The following is a 14,906-nucleotide window of genomic DNA, read 5'->3' as shown; positions in this document are numbered from 1 at the left end:
GAGCTCCAACTGTCCATCGAGAGCCTCTCTCACTTCTTTCCGGAAGGCCGCACAGCATTCTTCCTTCCTGAGCTTACCACCTGGTTCTCTGCTCTAGCTTTGTCTTCTTGATTTTCCTACCGACGACCAGGGTCTTCCTACACACCACCATACAGTTTTGTGGCGCTACACTCTCCCTACCACTACTTTACAGTCAGTAACCTTCAGATTACATCGCCTGCGTGCTTCTACCTCCGCTCTTGTACGTCACTATATGTTCCAGCATCTCCTGCAAAAAAGTGTTCACCCCTGCTATTTCCATTCTTTTAGCAAAGTCCACCACCATCTGTTCCTCAAAGTTCCTTTCCTGGATGCTGTACTTACCCATCACTTCTTCATCGCCCCCGTTTCTTTCACTAATATATCCATTACAACCTTCTTAGCGAGCTCTTCCTTGAAAAGACAACCCCTACTCCATTTCTCTTCCCATCTACTCCATGGCAAAAATAATTTAAACCCTGCTCCTAAACTACTAGCCTTATTACCGTTCCACCTGGTCACCTTCCTCCTAATCATCATGGCAACCAACTCCTGATCTTTTCCTGTCATTGTCCCAGCATTCAAAGTCCCTACATACAGGTGTAGGCTCTGTGCCTTCCTCTTCTTCTTCTGCCAACCAAGCCGGTTTTCTCCTCTTTTTTGTCTTTGATCCACAATACCGGAACTTTCACCACGACCCACATAGGATTCGTTTGATAAATGCTCATATGTGTTTCACACAGTTTTACGCCTGATGCCCTTCCCGATGCAACCCTCTGCATTTATCCGGGCTTGGGACCGACCTACTGCTTGCACTGGCTTGTGCCACCCATAGGGCTGCAGATAAAAAAAAAAAAATACTGTGCCAACGATCGTCAAATGGTAAACTCCCGTGAGCAGGTCAGCAGTAGCTCAGGTTGGTGCCCCACATTACCGTAATACGCATGAGTAACATAAGACATCAAATATATATGTAAATTTAAATATATACTGTATATGACTATACAATGTGATATTCTATTTTATTTTTCATCTATACCTAAATATAATCCGCTCCATTGACTTTTTAAAAATATTTTTGGAAAATTTTGCGCAATATACCCCAGATTTTACAGTACCTTTAATCCTAATTTTTGGCGAGGGCAGGGATGGGGTTTGACAGATTAGGCTATACATATACATTAGGCTATATATAGATAAAAAGCGCTTCTACTTCAAAAAAAAAAAAAATCACGTTACGAAATGACTTCTGAACAAATTAATTTCGTAAATAGAAGTACCACAGTGTTGGGGCAATCAGGGTGCCAAACCACATATTTAAAGTCCTGTACCATTGAAGTCATAAGTAGCGCGAGCAGTACACAGAACAGCTCATCCGGTCTGTGCATTTGACCAATTTACTCTGCCCCAGTATAAACAGTTTGCTGGCTGAACACAATTGTTATTGCACCATGTAGTGGATGCATTCAGAATTGCAGTTTTTTTTCTTTTTTGTGTACGTGTGCGTTCCATCATTTTATACTTTACAAAATGACCACGCAGGCCAGATTAAAACAGTTTGCAGGCAGCGTCTGGCCCACAGGCCATACGTTTGACACCCCTGGTTTTCTGGGATGAGGTGCATCAGCTGACCATGTGGTGTCAAGACAATAACCTGCTCGTGCATCGTACATCCAAAACAAAGGAGCTCATCATAGATTTCAGAAAAACAAAGCGGACATTCAGCCTATTTTTATCGGCGCAATTTGTGTGGAAACGGTCAGTGACTTTTGCTTCCTGGGAGTCCACATTAAGGAGAAGGTAACCTGGAAAAATAACACTGCAAAGGTGGCAAAGAAGTCTCAAATAAATACTCCACTTTCTGAGCACACTCAGGAAGAACAACATCAGCCAGTAACAGCTTGTCATCCTGCTTGTGCACAGTGAGAACCACCCAACCACAAAGGTATTGTAGTTTGAAGGGTTATACTTTACCGTAATATGGGTGCTAATCTTATGAGCATGTCTATATTGGTCCCTCTGCTGGTCACTCGACATTCGATCTGGCTGTCAAACTCCTGAAGTTCACAGATGACACCACAGTCATTGCCTGGATTAAAGACGGCGATCGATGACCATCGACAGTAAGTGGTGAAATTGGAACTTTGGTGTGGGCAGCACAACCTGGCATTGATCAGTAAAGACTGGAGAAATGACTGTGGACCTCAGGAGGCATCCTTCACCTCAGCAGCCCCTCACGCTGTCCAACTGTCTTGTATCAACCGTTGAGACCTTCAAGTTCTTGGGAATTACAGTCTCAGGGAACCTGAAGTGGGAGACGAACATCAACTCCATCCTCAAAAAAAAAACAGCAAAGGATGCACTTCTTGCGGTTTCTGAGGAACCATGGCCTGTCACAAGAGGTGCTGTGTACCACCCTCACAGTCTGGTTTGGGGTTGGCACAAAAAAGGAAAAACACCGACTCCATCGGACAATCAAAATGACTCAACGGATTGTCGGCACCATCCTACCCACCCTTCAAGTCTTTCCTGCCACCCGAACTAGGTCCAGAGCGGGCAGGATCTTCCACATGCTGGCCACCAGCTCTTCCAGCTTCTTCCATCTGGAAAGCACTACCGATCAATGCAAGTCAAAACTAGCAGGTTTCAAACTGTTATTTCCCTCTGGCAATTAACTCATTAAATTCTTGATCAGCGAACCTAATATTTTCTGCAGTGTGCCGTTGTTAGGACACACCCTCGCATGCTGCTGGTACAATAAGTATTAATACAGTGGTACCTCTACTTACGAAATTAATCTGTTCCGGAAGTCGTTTCGTAAAGTGAAAGTCTCGTGAAATAGAAACGCTTTTTACAAGTAAATAGCCTAATCCATTCCAATCCAATCACCCCTCCCCTTCCGCCAAAAACAAGCATTCAAAGTGTACATAATGTAAAGCAGGTGAGCCTAGACTTTTTTACCCCAAGATCTACTTTTCAAGCAGCCAGCCTCTCGCAAGCTACCGATGGGGGGGGGGGGGGGGGGGGGAATGCTCCCAAACAGGATTAAGGTTAATGTTATGTTGGCTCTTATATTTAAAATACAGAATTAGGTTTTTGTGCACTGCATTGTCTGTGCTTTCATCCAAGAGCACGCTGCGCCAAGGTGGAATTATAAAATTACACACCATCTCACCATCTCGTCCAGCTCATTCTACACTTTCTACTTTGGCTTCAATCCAGAACTTTCCCACTCGAAAGTGAGCAAATCTCAACCAGTTTCACCACTTTTTCTTCAATTATTCACATACTCTGACAGTTATTGCATCTTAAAACAACAGAATTTATTTTTTAACCTTCTCCATTATTATCGAGAGTAAACATAAGCAGTGTGTCTAACTCGTCTTTGTTCTACGTTCCCCAGACTGTGTTGCTAACTAAAGCAGGGGTCGTGGACGCTGTCATTAAAAAACACATTGATGTGCTGCGTAAGTACTGTAACATTTGTAATTATGGGTGTACGTCTTTCAGAGTGGAGGGCGGCAATTAATTAAACTAGGAAGTGTGGTGAAGCAGCGGTCGTTATTAGAGAAAGTTCTGTGTGCTGCCTAAAAGAAACCAGTGGCTTCTTTTCATTTTTTTTTTTTTTTTTTTTTTACAATATGTATGCACTTTGTTTGAACTCATTATGGTAGTTGTAAGCGCGGGTTGCTTGCGTTAATTACCGTATTTGCATCCACACTTTGCTTGAGTTTATTATGGTTGTTACGGGTATTATGACAACAAGCTAAGAGTGTGCGTGTGTGCGTCAATGTCTCAGTGAGACAGGACTGCGCAGGCATGTCCAGCGGGCGAGTAAGAAGAAAAAAAACAAGAGGGCAACCAGGGCTTCGAACATTTGCAAGGAGCAAAAAGCCATACTCTCAAGGGTAATTTATAAAAAAAATGTCAAAGTAATCTCGCTGAAATCTTGTCGTGAATACAAAAATTTTGCACAAATTGTGCCACCACCACCAGACATACAGTGCCTTGTGAAAGTATTAGGCCCCCTGGAACTTTTCAACCTTTTTCCCCATTTCAGGCTTCAAACAAATATATAAAATTATGTTTTTTGTCAAGAATCAACAAGTGGGACATAATAGTGAAGTGGAATGAAATTTATTGGATATTTGATGCTTTTTTGACAAATAAAAAATTGAAAAGTGGGAGGTGCAATATTATTCGGCCCCTTTACTTTCTGTGGAGCAAACTCACTCCAGAGGTTCAGTGAGGATCTCTTACTGATCCAATGTTGACTGATGATGATAAATAGAATCCACCTGTTTGTAATCAAGTCTCCATATAAATGCACCTGCTCTGTGATAGTCTCAGGGTTCTGTTTAAAGTGCAGAGACCATCATCAAGACCGAGGAAAACACCAGGCAGGTCGGAGATAATGTTATGGAGAACTTTAAAGCCAAATTTGGATACAAAAAGATTTCCCAAGCTTTAAACATCACAAGGAGCACTGTGCAAGCAATCATATTGACATGGAAGGAGTATCCGATCACTGCAAATCTATCAAGACCCGGCCGTCCCTCTAAACCTTCACCTCGAACAAGGAGAAGACTGATCAGAGATCCAGCCAAGAGGCCCATGATCACTTTGGATGAACGACAGAGATCTACAGCTGAGGTGGGAGTGTCTGTCCGTAGGAGAACAATCAGTCGTACACTGCACGAATCTAGCCTTTATGGAAGAGTGGCAAGAAGAAAGTCATTTCTCAAAGATATCCATAAAAAGTCTCATTTAATTGCTCTGATCAGATGAAACCAAAATTTAACTTTTTGGCCACAATGCAAAACGATGTTTGGCAGAAAAGCCATACAGCTCATCACCCTGAACACACATTCCCACTGTCAAGCATGGTGGTAGCAGCCTCATGGTTTGGGCCTAGTTTTCTTCAGCAGGGACAGGGAAGATGGTCAAAATTGATGGAAAAATTAATGGAGCCAAATACAAGACCATTCTGGAAGTAAATCAGTGGGAGTCTGCAAAAGACCTGCGACTGGGACGGAGATATACCTTCCAACCGGACAATGATCCAAAACATAAAGCCAAATCAACAATGGAACGGTTCACAAATAAACGTATCCAGGTGTTAGACGGCCTAAGCCAAAGTCCAGTCCTGAAGCCAATCGAGAATCTGTGGGTAGAGCTGAAGACTCCTGTTCACAAACGCTCTCCATCCAACCTCACTGAGCTCAAGCTGTTTTGCAAGGAAGATCAGTCTCTCGATGTGCAAAACTGATAGACACATACCCCAAGCGACTTTCAACTTTATTTGCAGCAAAAGGTGGCGTCTTAGTCTTAATGCAAGGGGGCAGAATAATATTGCATGTCTCAATTTTCAGGTTTTTATTTGTTAAAAAAGTTTACAATATCCAATAGATTTCGTTCCATTTCACGATTGTGTCCCCATTGTTGTTGATTCTTGACAAAAAAAAAAATATATATATATATATATAGGGGCCAAATACTTTCACAAGGCACTGCAGCCATGGCCACAGTTGCACCCAGACCTCCAATCATGGTAGTATTCTTGTGCTGCGTTGGAGGAGAATTGTGTTATACAAGAAAGGAAAGGTAAGGAATGTTGCGATGCACTGAATCCGCGATACGTGACCCGCGAAGTAGAGAGGGATTCCTGTATATATTCAATTGAATTAAATCTTTCCAAAAAAGTAGCTGCACGCAAAGCTCTTCTAGTGGATTTTAAAGGTGTGGAGCATGAAAAATGTATCACTCAAGTAATAAATACCTGGACTACTACGTGAGGTGAACAGCATAACTTCAGCGGTAACTCGAGATGAAAATGACATTGAGAGCAACTGACTGAAATATGTAAAATATTCTGAGGTTGTTCAATCCTGATACGTAGTTTTAGTCAACAGAAGGAGGATGGATTATGACAATGATTTTATGTCCACACGCATATACAAAGACACACTAGATTCATGCTCTTCACACATGGGTAGTGACTCAAATTGGGACTGAATGAAATTAGCTTTTAAAAGTGATCATCGTGTGAGAATGTTCATATTTTAAGAGTAAATCCAGAGAAAATATTCAGAATTTATTACTTACCTTTTCTATGGCCTTGTAAGTACTGAGATCATTTTCAAAGCTTTTGGTCCTATCACTATCAGCGAGCATCACGTAGTTGGAAACAGGAGCTCGAGCTCGGCCTTTGGACTGGACATAGGACCTGTATTCAGTTGGCAAGTCAAACCGAACCACCAAGTTACACTTTGGAATGTCCACACCTTCTTCCACAATACTTGTGGCAATCAGCAGGTTGGTTTCATGAGCCCGGAATTTCCGGAGAACCTGGAAGAAAAAGATGGATGTCAGTAAATAATTTGGTATGAAAAGTATTCAGACCCCATTAAATGTTTCACTGTTATCCATCCATGCATTTTCTGTACGGCTTATCCTTACTAGGGTCGTGGGAACACTGGCGCCTATACCAGCTATCTTCGGGCGGTAGACCCTGAACGTGACACCAGCAAATTCAAGCACTAATACATTCATCCATCTTCTACCGATTATCCGGGTCGGGTCGCGGGGAGAGTAGCTTTAGCAGTGATAGCCCAGACACCCTTTGGAGGAAACGCAATTCGGCCGCTTGTTTCTGCGATCTTGTTCTTTCGGTCATGACCCACAGCTCCTGACCATGGGTGAGGGTATAAACGTAGATCAACTGGTAAATTTAGAGCTTTGCTCTTTGACTTACCTCCTTCTTTATCACAACAGACTGATACAACGCCCACATTACTGCAGACATTGCACCGATCTGCCTGTCAATCTTCCACACCATTCTTCCCTCACTTGAGAGCAATACCCCAGGAAACCTGAACTCCTCGACTTGGGGTAGAAGCTCATCCCTGATCTGGAGAGGGCAAGCCACCCTTTTCCGAGTGACGACCATAGTCTCAGATTGGGAGGTGCTGATTCTTATCCCAGCCGCTTCACACTCTGCTATGAAACGCTACAGTGAGATTTTGAGATTATGGTTGATGAAGCCAAAAGAACAACATAATTTGCAAAAAGAACAGATACAATACTGAGGACAGCAAACTGGACCAAGTCCAAGTCTCCATTGTGCCTTGAGATTCTGTCCGTAAAAGTTCTGAATAGGATCAGTGACAATGGGGCAGCCTTTGTGGAGTCCAACTCTCACCGAACTTACTCCTGACAAAGCGGACAAAACTCAAGTCAGGGGTCGCACATGGGGTTCAGTACCCTATATATGAAGGACAACCCACAGAAATCCCCGTGGAACATGGTCGAAAGCGTTCTCCAAGTCCACAAAACACGTAGATTGGTTGGGTGAACTCCCATGCACACTTAAAGACCCTGCCAAGAGTGTAGAACTGGTCCACTGTTCCATGGCCAGGACGTAAACCACATTGCCCCTCCTGAATCTAAGACTGGACTTCCCGATGGACCCTTCTCTCCAGCATCCCTGAATGAACCTAACCAGGAAGGTTGAGGAGTGTGATCCCCCAGGAATAAGAACACACCCTCCGGTGCACCTTCTTAAAACCGGGGACGAGCAGCCCATTTGCCAATCTAGAGGTACTGTCCCCGATGTCCATGTTATGTTGCATAGATGTGTCGCCCAGTATAGCCCCACAACATCCACAACCTTGAGGAATTCTGGGTGAATCTTATCCGCTTCCTGGACCATGCCACCAGGAAGCTTTTCAACCACCTAGGTGACCCCAACAGCAGAGATAGGAGAGCCTCAGAGAACGCTGACTCTGCTTCCTCGTGGAAAGGTGTGTCTGTGGGATTAAGTAGGTCTTCTTCCCAATGACTCACAACGTCGTGAATTGATGTCAACAGTGCCCCATCCTCATTGTACACAGTGTTGATAGTGGACTGTCCCTCTTTCCGGTAGGACATGCCCAGAACACCTCACCAGGGAGGCGTGCAGGAGCCATCCGCATCAGATACACCAGCCACCTCATCTGGCTCCTCTCAATGCGGAGGAGTAGCAGCTCGACACTGAGCGCTTCTGGATGACTGAGCTTCTCATCCTATCTCTAAGGGAGAGCCCGGAAACCCTGCAGAGGAAACTCATTTCTGCCGCTTGTATCTGGGATCTTGTTCTTTTGGTTTCGACCAACAGCTCATGCCCATAGGTGAGGTTAGGAACGTAGATCGACTGGTAAATAGAGAGCTTCGCTTTTCGACTGAGCTCCCTCTTTACCACAAAAGACCCATACAAAGCCTGCATTACTGCAGACGCTGCACCGATCCGTCTGTCGATCTCCCGCTCTATTCTTTCCTCACTCGTGAACAAGACTCCAAGATACTTGAACTCCTCCACTTGGGGAAGGATCTCATCCCCGATCTGGACAGGTCATGCCACCCTTTTGCGACTGAGGAACATAGTCTCGGATTTGGAGGTGCTGATTCTCATTTCAGCCGCTTCACACTCGGCTGCGAATAGCTCACAACATCCCGAGTTGAGTACAGGAGCGCCCCGTCCACACTATACACAATGCTGATGGTGCACTGCGTCTCCCTCCTGAGACACCGGACAGTGAACCAGAATTTCCTCGAAGCCCTCCTGAAGTCGTTCTCCTTGGCCTCACCGAACTTCTCCCACACCCAGGTTTTTGCCTCAGCGACCACCGAAGCTGCATTCCGCTTGGCTAGCCAGTACCGATCTGTTGCCTCGGGAGTCCCGCAGGCCAGAAATGCCCGATAGGACTCCTTCTTCAGCTTGACAGCATCCCTTACTGTTGGTTTCCACCAATGTGTTCATGGGTGGCCGCAAAGACAGACATCAACCACCTTACTGCCACAGCTCCAGTCGGCTGCATCAGCAATGGAGGCGTGGAACATCGTCCACTCGGACTCAATGTCCAACCCCCCACCCCACCCCCGCCACCCCCCGGGACATGAGCAAAGTTCTTTTACAGATGGGAGTTGAAATTCCTTCTGACAGGGGAATCTGCCAGCTGTTCCCAGCAGACGCTCACAATACGCCCGGGCCTGCCACATTGGACCAACATCTTCGCCACCATCGGAGCTAGCTCACCACCAGGTGGTGATCAGTTGACAGCTCCGCCCCTCTCTTCACCCGAGTGTCCAAGACATGCGGTCGCAAGTCCGATGACACGACCACAAAGCTGATCATCGAACTGCGACCTAGGGTATCCTGGTCTCAGGTGGACATGTGAACACCCTTATGCCTGAACATTGTGTTTGTTATGGACAATCAGTGATGAGCACAGAAGTCCAGTAAAAGAACACCACTCGAGTTCTGATCGGGGGGGCCGGTCTTCCCGATCACGCCCTTCCAGGTCTCAGTGTCATTGCCAACATGGCAATTGAAGACCCTCCAGCAATCCCTCTCAGGACTCCAAAAAGGGTGGGTACTCTGCACTGCTGTTTGGGGCATAATAAAAACAACAGTCAGGACCCGTCCCCCTACCTGCAGGCGGAGGGAGGCTACCCTCTCATCCACCGGGGTAAACCCCAACGTACAGGCCCCGAGCCGGGGTGCAATAAGTATACCCACACCTGCTCGCCGTCTCTCCCCGTGGGTAACTCCAGAGTGGAACAGAGTCCAATCCCTCTCAAGAGGAGTGGTGCCAGAGCCGAAGCAGTGCATAGAGGCGAATCCGACTATATCTGGTCGGAAATTGTTGACATCATGCACCAACTCGGGCTCCTTCCTTGCTAAAGAGGTGATATTCCATGTCCCTAGAGCTAGCTTCTGTAGCCGGGGATCGGATCGCCAAACCTCCCCACCTTTGGCCACCGCCCAGCTCACATTGCACCCAACCCCTATGGCCCCTCTCACAGGTGATGAGCCCATGTGAAGGGGACCCATGTTACCCTTTCAGGATGTGCCCGGCCGAGCCCTATGGGTACAGGCCCGGCCACCGGGCGCTCGCTTTCGAGCACCACCTCCAGGCCTGGCTCCAGAGGGGGGCCCCGGTGACAAGCGCCCGGGCAAGGGAAACCAATATCCAATTTTTGTAGTCATCATCAGGGTTTTGGAGTCGTACTTTGTCTGGTCCCTCACCTCAGACCTGTTTGCCTTGGGTGACCCTAACAGGGGCATGAAGACCCAGACTACTTAGCTCCTAGGATCATTAGGACACAAACTCCTCCACCAAGACAAGGTGACGGCTCGAGGGGTTTATGAGGAATACTTGGGATTTTACCATTTTCCCCAATAAATTTATATGAATAATTACACAAAATATATTTGTATTTTCAAATCAATTCATTAAAAGCTTTTCTTCTCAGTTCTCTAGAACTGGGCTTCCCTGTTTGATATTTGTCTTGGTTTCATACATGTACACTGTTTAGAAAGGAGTCAGGATTTTTTTTTTAAAGAGCTTAGTAATACGGTGAAAATTAGGTGACACACAAGTGAATAACAGTGATGCTTGGTTTGCTAGTATTCTTGCAGTTTTTATACCTCCTCTTGCTTCCTGAATTCCACCTCCATCTGCTTGTTCCGTGGCTGATTCTTCCCAATGCTATGGCCAGTAATGAAGTTATTGCTGATGTAAGACAGCTCAGGGTCCTGCTTTCCTGCCTCTTTGATGAGACTGAAAATGAAATGCAGAATGTCAAATATCAGTTCTAAAATTCTCAGTACTACAATGATATGATCAACACTGAATTGAGTTCTTCTCGTAAAAAACAATTCGGTTAGGAATTGTGATCATTATTGATCAATAACTGGAAAGAAGGGTTACTCTAAACCTGCTTCTCACACTAAATGAGTGGCTATAATCTTACCGATTGAGGACGACCGCAGTGTAACGCCTCTCCACAAAGATAATTCCACATAGAATGTTGGTGAATGGTGAAGGAAAGTTGGCTTCAGGCCTTTCTTGGGTCTCAACCTCATCATCTTCATCTTCTTCTTCAGAATCACTCCAAGAAACATAATTGTCCTGATTCCGGTTGTTGTACCATTCTACACTCTCAAATTGCTGCCGCTCAAAGGGCTTGTATTCATGTAGGATCTCCAACAGGCGGAGAACCTTTGGTGTGACAAAATTGAGGTCCAGCGAGGCAGGAGAGAAATATTCCTCACAAAGAGCATGTACTTTTCTGAGAATGGTGTCGGTGAACAGCAGAAATTTGCGGTTCAGCTCTCCTTGTTCGTGTTTGATGTATTTCTGGAGCTCACGCACCATGATACCTGCTGCTTTGTCTGCACACCAGGGCCCCAGGACCTGCAGCACAGCTATGCAGTCACTCAGGACCTGAACAAGACAAAGAGGTCATTACATTATTAACTTTTAAAAAATATTTTGTATTCGTATTAGGGGAAAAAAAAAAAAATAAAAAAATAAAAAAAAACGATGAATGTCCTAGGCTAAAAAGTCCTTGCAGTTTTCTACTTTCAAGGTATGCAAACAACTGAAAGCAACCTTAGAGCTATCAGTTATATTTTCTGCTGCTGCAGTTGTCATTGGTGTTTTGTGACGTGTCTCCTTGTCAAAGAATTATAATGTTTGTTGGATGCGTGAACATCCATACAGCCATTTTTTTATCCACATATGAAAGGCGCCTGGGTCGGTTATGAAAAAAAATGAGAACTGTACTGTTCACATTGACATAAAAACAATTTTGGTATGTGACACTGGTCCAAAAAATTTGGAGCAACCTGCAGTGTGAGCCATTTAACACTTTTTTTCGTCAATAATGTGAAGAAAAAAATTTCAAAACCAAAAATACACGTACTAACTGACAGTACAAATTTGGAGATAGGTTTCAGCCCTATGCCAGCAATATGTAATATGACGGCACTGAAAACAGAAGTTAAACAGGCAATTTTTCTCAATTACTTGACAGCCACTCCACCACCTGAACAATACTGCTCTGAACAAAAGCTTGTTTTAGACATTGAAGAAACTATAAGCCTTTATTTTATGTCACAAAAATGTCTCTGATAACTTTACCCCCCCCCCAAAAAAAAAAAAAAAAAAAAAAAAAAACTGATTTGGCTTTTGACCACAACAAAACGTCTGTTTTGTCCTTAATGTTAATCCTTGGATCAAAATTGGAATTGGCAAATAAGTAAATATGTTAATTATTACTCATCAGCATTCATCATGTTTTTATCCTCAAGCCATTACCACATCAAATGCACTTATGAAGTGACAGCCCCCTACAACCTATACAATTACACTTCACTCTATTCATATTTTACCCATATTTTCACATGCACCATTGTCTTTTTATTGTTTACCGCCTGTCTTGTTTTTATGTGGTTCATTTTAAGGTTGTGCGTTTAATCTCGTCGTGCTACTGCGCAGTTGAGTCATCATGTGACAAACCATCAGTTCAACACCAAGTTAAAAGCAATATTAGAGGTTTAAACATTCTGACCTGACGGGAAACGATTGTGGGAGCTCTGTCTTCTCTTGCAACAGCTATGTTACAATCATTCAAGAAGTCGAGCGCTTCCTCTAACTCCACTTGTAGACGAGAGGAGAGCCCATTCTTATCCATATAGGGGCCACAGTCCAGAACAACTTCCATTGGCTGTGAGGCATATCTGAAATGAGTTGAATATAAAATATTGTATGCATTGATAGTAAACACATTATTCCAAAACTATATTACTAATTCCCACAAACTATTAAACATGTATATAACTGTATTATAGGACCTGTCAAGAACTACAAGGTCAGTGGCAGTTTCAGCATTGCTCTTCAGGACTTCCTCCAAATTCTGGATTTTCTGCTCAAGTTCTGATGGATCACACTTTCCATTCAGAATGGAGGCTGTGAGACCCAAAATGCGAGGATTGCACAAGCTGCCATCAAAAAGCTGCAGAAAGTGAAACAACAGCAACATCATCAACAAGCCATTGCACTTCAAATGCAAAGCATTCAGAAAACATGTATTTTGTCATTATTACACTCCAGAAGAATTGGAATGGGTAAGTGATTTTAATGTTGTGCGTTTTTTGGAGGAGTGGGTTTGGGGGGGGGCACATTCAATATTTCATCATTTCAAAATCACGGGACCAAAATGGGCAGTGAGGGAGCGAGAGTCAAAGCACAGTACTGTTTCCAATATAACGTTTAAAACCATTATTCAATTTAATTACCATAATAAACATGTAACCAACGAAACACTTAAAACACAATTTTATTGATATACAGTGAAGAAAATAGGTATTCGAACACCCTGCTATATTGCAAGTTCTCCCACTTAGAAATCATGGAAGCATCTGAAATTTTCATCACAGGGGCATGTCCACTGTGAGAGATAGTCTAAAAAGAAAAATCCAGAAATTATAATGTATGATTTTTTTTTTTAACGATTTGTGTGATTCGGCTGCAAATATTTGAACACCTATCCATCAGCTAGTATTCTGACCGGCTTTAAATATCTATGTATTATACTGAATCAAATGTACCTGTGTGAGGTCGTTAGCTGCATAAAGACACCTGTAGTGTATCAGTAAGACTCAAACTTGTAACATGGCCAAGACCAAAGAGCTGTCCAAAGACACCAGAGACAAAATTGTACAGCTGAAAAGGCCAACGGAGAAATGATCAAGCAGCTTGGTGAAAAAAGGTCCACTGTTGGAATAATCATTAGAAAATGGAAGAACCTAAACATGATGGTCAATCTCAATCGCAGTGGAGCCCCATGCAAGATATCACCTCGCGGGGTCTCAATGATCCTTAGAAAGATGAGGAAGCAGCCCAGGACTACATGACAAGACTTGGTCAATGAGCTGAAAAGAGGTGGGACCACCGTTTCCAAGGTGAATGTTGGTCATACACGTAGACCATATGGTCTGAAATCATGCATGGCACTGAAGGTTCCCCTGCATAAACCAGCACATGTCAAGGCCCGTCTTAAGTTTGCCAATGACCATCTGGATGATACAGAGGAGTCATGGGAGAAAGTTTCGTGGTCAGATGAGACCAAAATTTATTTTTTTGGTCATAATTCCACTAACCGTGTTTGGAAGAAGACGAATGATGAGTTCCATCCCAAGAACACCATCCTTCTTGTGAAGCATGGGGGTGGTACCATGATCCTTTGGGGATGTTTTTCTGCACATGGGACTGGACAACTGCAATGGATTAAGGAGAGGATGAACGTGGCCATGTATTGTGAGATTTTGGGGAACAACCTCTTTCCCTCAGTCAGAGCATTAAAAATAGGTCATGGCACCCTTTTTCAACATGACAATGACCCGAAGCACACAGCCAGCAAAATCAAGGAGTTGCTCCGGAAGAAGCATGTCAAGGTTCTGGCATGGCATAGCCAGTCTCCAGAGCTAAACCCAATAGAAAATTTTTGGAGGGACCTGAAACTCTTGTGTTTTTCAGCAACAGCCCAGAAACCTGTCTGATCTAGAGATCTCTATGGAGGAGTGAGCCAAAATCCCTTATGCAGTGTGTGCGAATTAACATTGTTTTTCTCAGGTGTTAAAATACTTATTTGCAGCTGTATCACACAAACAAATCGTTAAAAAAAAAAATCATACATTGTGATTTCTGGATTTCTACATTTTTTAGATTATCTCTCTCATAGTGGACATGCACCTACAATGAAAATTTTAGACCCCTCCATGATTTCTACGTGGGAGCACTTGCAAAAAAGCAGGGTGTTCAAATACTTATTTTCTTCACTGTATAAAAAGGCATAATAAACCGGTCACTGATCTATCGCACAAAATGTTTTAACAAAAAAATAAAACAAGCACTTAAAAAAAAATAATAATAATAAAAAAAAAAAAAAAGGTTTTAAGGTAGCATGGCCCATGTGGTAGAGTGGTCATACCCCAACCCAAAGATTGCAGGTTTGACCTTCAGGTGGCATGGCCCCAGTAGAAGCGTGGTCATCTCTCAAGC

At 43.8% G+C, this 14,906-nt stretch overlaps 1 protein-coding gene across 11 annotated transcripts in view; it reads right to left on the bottom strand.

Annotated features, from left to right (window-relative positions):
• dicer1 (dicer 1, ribonuclease type III) overlaps positions 1-14,906 on the bottom strand; it is a 266,759-nt gene that overhangs the window by 161,329 nt on the left and 90,524 nt on the right. For all 11 annotated transcript variants that reach the window (XR_009798317.1, XM_061842862.1, XM_061842866.1 and 8 more), the window contains 5 exons: positions 12,698-12,858; positions 12,415-12,583; positions 10,813-11,285; positions 10,487-10,619; positions 6,124-6,366 (listed from right to left, as the gene is read on the bottom strand). Coding sequence is in view for 10 of the 11 variants with exons in the window: in XM_061842862.1 (XP_061698846.1) it covers positions 6,124-6,366; positions 10,487-10,619; positions 10,813-11,285; positions 12,415-12,583; positions 12,698-12,858 (1,179 nt within the window). In the remaining variant the exon portion in view is untranslated. The remainder of the gene's footprint in view (positions 1-6,123; positions 6,367-10,486; positions 10,620-10,812; positions 11,286-12,414; positions 12,584-12,697; positions 12,859-14,906) is intronic.

Source organism: Syngnathoides biaculeatus, chromosome 15 (assembly GCF_019802595.1).
Source record: "Syngnathoides biaculeatus isolate LvHL_M chromosome 15, ASM1980259v1, whole genome shotgun sequence".
Lineage (NCBI taxonomy): Eukaryota > Metazoa > Chordata > Actinopteri > Syngnathiformes > Syngnathidae > Syngnathoides > Syngnathoides biaculeatus.
This window is presented reverse-complemented; position numbering and strand designations above follow the sequence as displayed.